The 9,369-nt window shown below is 39.4% G+C and overlaps 2 protein-coding genes across 2 annotated transcripts; both read right to left on the bottom strand.

Moving 5' to 3' along the window:
* Positions 1-2,224, bottom strand: LOC115786161 (arrestin domain-containing protein 3-like). Its single transcript, XM_030738210.1, has 6 exons — positions 1,969-2,224; positions 1,631-1,691; positions 1,356-1,500; positions 1,157-1,253; positions 355-611; positions 1-261 (listed from the first exon to the last, which is right to left on the bottom strand). The coding sequence occupies exons 1-6, from the start codon at positions 2,222-2,224 to the stop codon at positions 1-3; spliced, it is 1,077 nt and encodes a 358-aa protein (XP_030594070.1).
* A 1,224-nt stretch (positions 2,225-3,448) lies between these two features.
* LOC115786159 (arrestin domain-containing protein 4-like) lies at positions 3,449-8,408 on the bottom strand. The gene is given in 11 exon segments (XM_030738205.1): positions 3,449-3,682; positions 3,684-3,707; positions 3,746-3,859; positions 3,861-3,900; positions 3,902-3,963; positions 5,221-5,326; positions 5,417-5,581; positions 5,729-5,789; positions 6,074-6,193; positions 6,196-6,308; positions 8,299-8,408. Coding segments are annotated over 11 exon segments (1,149 nt in total).
* Positions 8,409-9,369: the final 961 nt, after the last annotated feature.

Below are 9,369 nucleotides of genomic sequence, written 5' to 3'. Positions count from 1 at the left end.
TCATATTGGCTTTCTATCTAAACCTGTCAAGGAGGGGTACAGCCCATATGTCCCATAGGAAGGTGGTGGAGCAGAAGCTTCGGGGGCAGCTGGATTTTGTTGGAAGCTCATTCCTCCTAACATGCCAGCATTTGGAAATGCTTCAAATCCATTGGTTAAATAGTCAGATGGCTGCTCCTCATAAAACCCCTCTGAAGCCGGCAGGATAATTATGGGGAACTTGATCTCTGGGTCTGAAGCATACTTCACATCCAGATAAACCTGTGTGGAGAAGGAGTCAATAATTACCATAATGGTCATGCAGTCTTATCAATGCAGAAAGACATAAAAGTGAAGATAGTTGGGCCTACCCACCCGAAGCCTGTACTCAGCTTTGATGATGCTGCAGTTTAAGACTGACACAGTCTCCGCGGATGGGATGACGATGATCTTGGTGACAGTCTGACCTGCAGAACTTGGGATTTCTTCACCTTCCTCTTTCAGGATGTCTTTCGTTTCAACTCTCCTTTTCCCTTTTGCAAAGTAGCTGTACTTTCTGTACAGGCAGTACTTGGGCTTAATATCACGATATGATTTGTTCTGAATTGAAGCCACAACTTTTATGCCTTCACCTGGAAAAAAAAAACAGCAGCAGGTTATACACGAGTGTTACGCTCTGGTTGAATATGCAAGTAATTGCAATACTGCTCACGAAATATGAAACTTGATATCCATTATGGTATCTTATTATATCGACTTTATATATAGGCTACTTTAGCTATAGGTCAGTGGTCCTAATAAAATAAAGCTGTTGCAGCAAAACCCCTAAGAGCACTGAATGGAGCAGAAGTGCATTTTAATGCCTTAAACCTTTGTCTAGTTTTGAATTAAAGGCCTTCCAAATATATCACGGTTACATTTGGACATTTGTTTGTATGCATTTAAGGAATGAAGTGTTTATATCATATCTTGGTCGTCACTTGCATGGCATGTGGTCTACATCAGTTATTATCTTATCTTTATGCCATAAAAATGTTCCATGAGCAAATGGACATTGAGCTGCGCATGTTTCAGCTGTGAGATTAATTTATTTATGTTTTGTTTGCCTTTCCTATTGTAACCCACTGTTAGAACAATCGGTGGAGTGAATGTGTGTTTCAGTCAGGATTTAAACTACCTTGGCAGAAGCCTGTTTTTGGAATGCTCACGTCCATGGCCACTGATCCTGACGTGAAGAGCTTCATCTTCTTATCAATCATATTGTGCTGTGGAGTCTGACAGAAAAGTGTGAGTTCATATTTAATTCCTGTTACTGCGGAAAATCTCTATGTGAGTGGATGCATTTGTGTTTGTTCAACAGCAGTTTGTAAGGGTACCATCAGCACTGGATCAGTGTTTCCTTTTTGGATGAGGGTGAACTCTGCCTTTGCTTTGCTGTCTGTTCTCATCGACCGGCTCAGATTTGCCTCCACTCTGTACAAAATCTTTCCCCATGAGCCTTTGAAGGAGGATGGCAAGTCTCTGTAAGACATGACAACACGAGGTACGGTCAAACTGGAGACAGGATATTGTTTTAGAAATCAAAGAAATATCTTTGTACACCAGTGGTAATAATTGCTTATTGAGACACTTTGTTTAGAAGAAAACTCACTGTGCTGGAATCTGAAAGCTGAATGGGTAGACATGGCAGCCTTGGGGAATAACATTATTGCCTAAGAAACAACAAATTAGTTGCATGACATGGTTTTTATGTCTGATTGAAGAAAGGTTTGTAAATCATCCTCTTGGACTACTCTTTTCAGAAGAGCCGCTCATTTACGTAGTAGGTCTGTAAGGCTCAGAGGAATTAATTATTCCTGTTATTATTTCTGCTTACCATCAGGGTGAATTAAATAGGTCAAGAACGTATAAACTTTAGCGTAATTAAATACACCACTATTAAAAATGATTACAGCAGGTTGCTAAATTGAAAAACATAAGCTTACTCACCCTGGGATTCCTGAATGATAAAATGCTTGATGCTGAAGAACTTGTCTTTGCTGTGGTATGTTACGACTGTTTTTCCATAATTTTCAGTCCATGAGACTTCTGCTTTTCCCTTCAGCTTTACACAGAGTGACTGTATTTTGCACTCATCGGTTAATTCAACTGTAATTTGTCCTGTAAGAAAATCGCCAGGGCTGAAAGTATTGCTTTTGTTTATGGGATTGTATCCAACTGAAAAGTTCTTAACACTACTCGACATGGTATACTGTGGAAATAAGTGCCAGATAAGGATGAGGACAGAGGTTTTATATCATCAGAAGGGTCTATAGTGCACTTACATAGAGTTTTGGTAATAATTAAACCACAGGGCCTAAAATAAATCCTGGTTGCTCGTTAAAGTTAAAGTACTGCAGTCTCTGGAAATGTAAAAGGTCAAAGAAAGAAATCTGGTGCAAATAAAAATGTATATACATGTTGAAATGTTGATGAAACAACACAGTTTCCTGAATGAACTAATTTTTACTGTGTGCAAGTGCAAACAACATTACCGACAGCATACTCTCTGCTGCCACGTGATATTCCTGGATCACTTGTTAAAGGTGTGTCTTAAACCTTTGCACAATAAGCATGGATCATGTGCTTAAACACGGTGGAAATTTTGAGTATTTACTTAAAGAGAAGGGCATCCATACACCAGTGAGTCTGTACAGCGTTCCTGAATCCATTCCAGACAGAAGAGACATCAGCTTCACTATCTGAGTTTAAAGCTTAAAGGTATATGCTGTGTCATAATCTCTATTATTATTATTGTTAGCGTAAAACATCATGTCTCTTATGTTGTTACTGTTGAAGCCCTTCTTAAATAGTTTTATACATACTGAAATCTCCAAATTTCACTTGTTTCTTCCCCAGTCTGTGCAAGTGAAGGAATGAGTTTACAAGAACTTTAAGATTTTCTATATTTCTGCAAAAATATGGCCTTGAGCAAAAAGACCTCACAAGATCATGGATGGCAGTAAGAAAAATCTTGGTTTATAAATATTGCAATCCACTGTTAGAATAATCTGTTGAGTGATATTTCAGTAATGTAGGACTGCGCACAACTGTGTTAGCAAAATCTGTCCAGAGACAAGAATATGAAGACTTCCCAAAGACTGCTCCAATCTGCTTTGTTAAAGGATTGCATTTGTATAGTCTTATTCATCGCTCAGATGATTTGATAATACACATTCCTGTTTACATATATATGTTCACACAAAATTATCACAGTACATATTGGTCATGGGAGTCTTCTGTTGTCAGACTGATAAAATAAATGAATACAAAGCTGTACATTTTGTCTGAGGTACTACGTAATATCTGGCATTAAAAAAAATGAAGTGGCTAGATACAATGCTTTTTTAATCTACCATATCATCACTGAAACACTTCCTTAAATTGTGAGAGAGAGAGCCCTGTACCCTCCAACTCTATAGCTGAGCTTCTAGGACTTTCTGTATGAACTATTCAGGGAGTGGTACATTTCATATGTCCTATAGGAAGGTGGTAAGTCAGCAGCTCCAGGGGCAGCTAGATTTTGTAGAAAGCTTATCCCTGCTGGCAAGTCAGAGTTTGGAAATGCTTTAAATCCACTGCTTGAATAGTCACATGACTGCTGCTTATCGGAACCCTCTAAAGCAGCCAAGATGAATATAGGGAACTTGATCTCTGGGTCTGAAAGCATATTTTATATCCAGACAGACCTAGAAAGAATCCGTGATGACAAACTAATAATGCATACTCGTGAAATACTTTCAGGAGGATTGATAGACCTACCCACACATACAGTCTCGGTGGAAGGGATGGTGACGATCTTGGTGACAGTCTGACCTGCAGAACGTGGGATGGCTTCACCCCTGCTCTTTCAGAATGTGTTTGGTTTCAACTTTCCTTCTTTGCGAAGTTACTTTCCTTTCTATACAGGCAGTACTTGTGCTTTATACAATGAGATGATTTGAACTGAGGTCACAGCAGTTATGCTTTCTCCTGGAAAAAAACCAATAAGATCAGGTTATGGGTGACAACTGCTGCTATGTTTTGATTCCCTCAGTGCGCCTGCCCCCCTCATGTGTCAAGTCTGTGTTTCTGTTATTTACTTCCTGTTTTATTTTCCTATTCTCTTGTTCCCTGCGTATTGTGTTCAGTTTTGCTTCGCCTGTCTCATTCTGTGCACCTGCCCTTCCCAGCTGTTCCCTCTTGTCTTGTCACCCTGGTGTGTTTATATTGTCTGCATTTTTCCCTAGTCCTTTGTTGTGTCCTTGTCGTTGGCTTCCCTGCTGTGTGCCCTCATGTTCATGTTCATGTTCATGTTCATGTTCATGTTCATGTTCAAGCTAAGTTCTAGAGAGTTTTGTGTTTTGTCCTGCTGGCTCCCGTCCAGCTCTGTTGTGTCTTGTGCTCGAGCTAATAAAGCTTAAGTAGTATGGACTTCCCTCAAGGACTAATAATTTAAAATATTTGGACAAAAGCAACACCTCTGTCTCAAATGATGGGTGGAGGAAGTGATGGGACACCTTAAACTAGAGCACCTCAGATTTACGCTGCAGGGCGACACTTAAGAGGTTCCATAAAGTCTGTCAACCTTTTATTTCTGAGTTTGAATGTGAATCGTCATTGTCTGCTTAAAAATGGGCGTAGCCTTTCTCTCTCTTTTGTTTCATGGTGATGGTGGGGTGTCTAGTACACTGTTAATGATTTGTGTCTGTATTTGCTTTGTTTTATCTGTAGTCTGGATTTGTATGTGTGGGGTATTATTCTTCTTGTTCAATTACATTTAAAAATATGGCCTGAAATATTACCACATTTCCACACTCCTAAATGTAGATTACCCACTTAATTATTTATCATATCTCTGTTATGACTGGCTTGTGGAATGGTAAATGGTAAATGGACTGGTTCTCATATAGCGCTTTTCTACTTTATGTTGAGCACTCAAACATGCCTCATTCACCCATTCACACACATTCATACATGCACTTCTTTCTAAGCTTAAGTGCTTTCTATCTAACATTCAGACACATTCATACTCTGACGGTTACATCAGAGAGCAACTTGTGGTTCAGCATCTTGCCCAAGGATACTTTGGCATGCAGACTGGAGCAGCCAGGGATCGAAAAAAGTTCCATGAGCAAAGAGTCCTTGACTTGTAAGATCACGGATTGCAGTAATAAAAATATTGCTTTTTTATAACTGCGACCCACTGTTAGAATAATGTGCAGACTGAATGTACTGTAAGACTGGGATATATTGGAGGAAGGCTGTTTTTGGAATGTCCATGGCTACTGATCCTGATGTGAAGAGCTTCATCTTCTTTCATATTTTGCTGTGGAGTCTGACAGGAAATTCATGCAGTGCAATCATGCAGTGTTCTCATTACTGCAGCAAATGTTCATTATGACTGTGAGTGTATTGCAAGGCAGTTTGTAAGGGTTCCGTGAGCTCTGGATCAGGGTTTGCTTTGTGCATGAGGGTAAACTCTGCCTTTGCTTGGCTGTCTTTTCTCATCGAGCAGCTCAGATTTGCCTCCACTTTGTACACAATCTTTCCCCACAAGCCCCTGAAGGAGGACGGCAGCTCTCTGTCAGACAGGACAATACGATTTACAAATCAAACTGGGTGAGTGGCAGGATGTCATTTCAGAAAACAGAGAACACACTAGAAAGTGTTTACCCTTAAACTCAATGGTAATAATAGTTTTTCAGGAAACATTTTAGAGAGAACTCACTGTGCTGGGATGTGAAAGGTGAATGGGTAGACATGGCAGCCTGGGGGAATAACGTTATTGTCTGGGAAGTAATAAAAGAGTCACCTAATGCAGCTTTCATTTCTGATTAAAGAAAGGCTTGAAGTTCTCCATTTAGTGTGGTCTATCATTTAAAAACTGGATTTGTAGTCTAAAGTACTGTAATGGAAATAAAAAAGAGAAAGACATCATTCCACGGTACTGCCTGATTTTTGTTTTTTAAAGAGAAGGGTGAAAGGGATTGACCTGCACATTAATGAAAGTTGCAACAAAAAATTATATCTGATTACAGCAGATTACTAAATTCAAAGGTTTAAGCTTACTTACCCTGAGATTGCTGAATGACACACTGCTTGATGCTGAAGTACCTGTCTTTGCTGTGGTATGTTAGAACAGTTTTTCCATGATATCCATGCCATAAGACTTCTGCCTTTCCTTTCAGCTTCCTTTCAGTATTTTGCATTCCTGTGACAACTCTGTGATTTGTCCTGTAAGACACTAGCCGCTACTGAAAGTATTGCTTTTGTTACTGGGATTATATCCCACTGAAAAGTTCTTAATACTATCAACATAATATGTTGCACAGTGCTACAAGTACAGGTGCCAGTTGAGAATGAGGAGAGAGGTTTTATGTGTCATGATGAGAGTCCAGGGGTGCACTTACATAGAGTTACATTGTTTTGGTAACAATTAAACCACAGGACCCTCAATAAATCATGTTTACTGGGTTTAAACTTTCTCCTAAATGTTAAATAAAGTACTGCTGTCTCTCAAAATATAAAAGGTGTCATGGTCCTGGGCCTTTTGCCCTGTGTTTGGAGTTTATTGTAGGTTTTGTATTTTTTCCTTTGTGTTTCAGTTTTTAAGTATTTAGCTTCTTTTAGTGTATTGTGGGTTTTCCTCAGTGTGCGTGCCTCTCCCATCCAGTCTGTTTCTGAAGTTTACACACTTCCTGGGTTTATTTTGCCAGTCCTTTGTTCCATGTGTATTGCGTTCAGTTTTGCTCAGTTCAGTTCATGCGATTGGTCCTTTGTCATGTCATCATCTATGGCTCCCTCTCCACTGCGTGCTCTCATGTCTGTCTGTATCTTTGATGAACTAATATTCCTAGTTTCTGCTGCTGCTGGTCTCGTCCAGCTCTGTTAGCCCTGTGTGTTAAGTTTAATCCTGTTTTGAGTCCTGCATTGTGGTTCCAACCTCTGCCTGCCTCACAGCTGACACTGACAAAAGGTTGCTTGAAAAAAGACACCTAATGTAAATAAACCATATCTGCATTTTGCTTCTATAAAGTAATGAGTTGACAAAACAATGCAGTTTCCTCATTCTTACTGTGTGCAGGAGCAAACAGCGTTGTGCTCTATGCTACCGCCTGATATCCCTGGATCACATATTATGGGTGTGTTTGAACAACAAACACAGTGGAAAGTTTGAGTATTTGAAGAGGAGTGCATCCATACATCAGTGTGTCTAAAGGTAAGGTTATAGGGGGAAAAAAAGTCCTTAATCATTTTTCTGTGGTCATAGCCCATTGGCCAAATCTGACCCTCTGTGTTCTCATGTACACGACCTGTTTGCCAGTCAGGTTTCCATTCATCAGCCACTCCAACTCCACAACTTGCCAAAAATCTGTCCAGAGACAGGAACGTGAGGGCCTCCCAAAGCTGACTGCTCCAAACTGCTTTGTTAAAGGACTGCATATTTATTTTTATAGAAAGTTTTAAGGAAAGAAACCTTGTATAAATAAAATATATATGTGCATGTTGCTTCTGTGCATCAATGAATGATGAAACTGAAACAATGCCACGTCCTCAAAGAGTTAATTGTTACTGCGTGTAGGTGCAAACAGCATTACTGATTGCATAATCTGTGCTACCATGTGATACTCCTGGTTTACTCCTGCTGTTGGTGTGTCTTAAACCTTTGAGCCATAAGGATGGATCATGTGATTAAACCCAGTGGAAATACTGAATGCATCCGTATTCATATGAAGCACCTCGAGGTAACGCTATACATGCATGAGAAATTTGAATACAGGCAAAAGAAAATTCTTTACAAAGGACATGATAAAAAATTTTGAATTATATATATTTTTTGTATTATAGTTGTATTATATTAATGCTTTGTGCACTAAAATTAACTAATTGTAGCACATAAGTTAAGTATATTACATTGCATGTCATATAATTGCACATATAAACCTAATTTAATGCAATGCATTTTAACATACTGCTGTTAATCCTATTCAATCTAGGTAGCACAATTTCAGCCTGTCCTCAGAGTGAAAACGTAGGTATTGGTCGTTTCTGCAGGCACGAATTACGACCAATATTTACGTTTTGGAAGGGGAAAAAGCGACATCTAGTCTAAAAAAATGTGTTCGGTTTTGTGCGGCAGACCCCAAAAGAAGACGTATCGATTTCGACACATTCGTTATTTATGTAGGGAAGTCATTATTTTGCCGTGGGATAGTTTGACATGACAGCCTGGGCGCGAACCATCAACCTTCCGACTGATAAAGTACGATTCTACCCTCTGAGCCACGGCGACATTACCCAAGCAAGTCGAAGCCGGAGGTAGGCGCGGTCATTTGGAAACGTAAATATAGGTCGTATTTCGGGGCCCTGCAGAAACGACGGATGCTTACGTTTTGATTGGAGGACATGTTGCACAATTTTAGTGTTGCAGTTTCATAAACACAAATAAGTTTGGGCACTTATTTAAACTTTCACAATGATCCTTATAATTACATTATTTATATTTATGGTGTGCCTTGATGATCTGGTTTGACCTCTGATGTGCCTTAGCACCAAACAGGTTGAAAACAGTATGAGACTGTAAGCAGCTTAAGTGGCTAATATCTGTCTGTGTAGCAGATAGTGAGAGAGCGATGTGCTAGAAGACAATGGAAGTAAAAAGAGAGGAAAATGAAGGTTGCCCTGAGGCTGATGGGAAGGATGACGAGAAGACAGAGGGTGTTATACAAATGTTTTTAGCTTTTTATACCAGGGAAATCATAAATACTGAAATAAACATGAAGAAAATAATGCACTCTTGAGCCTGATACGCCAGGCAAGCCTTATTTATCATAAAGTAATTGTAGACTAAAGGATGTTGAGAAATGAAGGTTGAAATGTGAGGAGATTACAACCTGCACAGATTTTATTAAATGTAATACATGCCAGATCATTGCTGTGTACCCTGTTGACATTACAGATTGTTACACAGTTGTCAGCTCAATTATTTGTTTAAAAAAAAAAAATAAAAAGTTTGATAGTTATAGATCAAGAAAGGCAGGCAGCCTACCGAGACTGCTTATGTACTGTATAGGGCTCAGAGTTGTGAGCTATGCCTCTGGGTAAGAGGTAAACTGCTAAATTGCACCTCTTCATCCTTTAAACCTGCAAACTGCTGTCCTCTATTGGAGACAAGCTGGACTGCAGCATATTTAGAACTAGTGCACAATTGCAGAACAGCAAGCTCAACTAGTCTGATATCACTTAACATGAACAAGTTTTTGCAGTGGGGTCATTCTTTCCATTTGCCAGGACAACAGACTAATCAAAAACCTGTTTTATTCTTTATGATGGTAGGTCCCTAAATTATCCTGAATACTTAGAAAGGGC

This window comes from Archocentrus centrarchus, chromosome 9, assembly GCF_007364275.1.
Source record: "Archocentrus centrarchus isolate MPI-CPG fArcCen1 chromosome 9, fArcCen1, whole genome shotgun sequence".
NCBI lineage: Eukaryota > Metazoa > Chordata > Actinopteri > Cichliformes > Cichlidae > Archocentrus > Archocentrus centrarchus.
The sequence above is the reverse complement of the archived record's forward strand: the minus strand, read 5'-3'. Positions and strand labels throughout refer to the sequence as shown.

What these genes read in the sequence shown, in the direction of transcription:
- LOC115786161 (XM_030738210.1), bottom strand. Translation starts at nt 2,224, where the DNA reads ATGTCGAGTAGTGTTAAGAACTTTTCAGTTGGATACAATCCCATAAAC. An exon ending in AAAAACAGGCTTCTGCCAAG is followed by an intron (nt 612 to 1,156) that starts GTAGTTTAAATC and finishes TTTTTTTTCCAG; the next exon opens with GTGAAGGCATAAAAGTTGTG. An exon ending in AAGCTGAGTACAGGCTTCGG is followed by an intron (nt 262 to 354) that starts GTGGGTAGGCCC and finishes TTCTCCACACAG; the next exon opens with GTTTATCTGGATGTGAAGTA.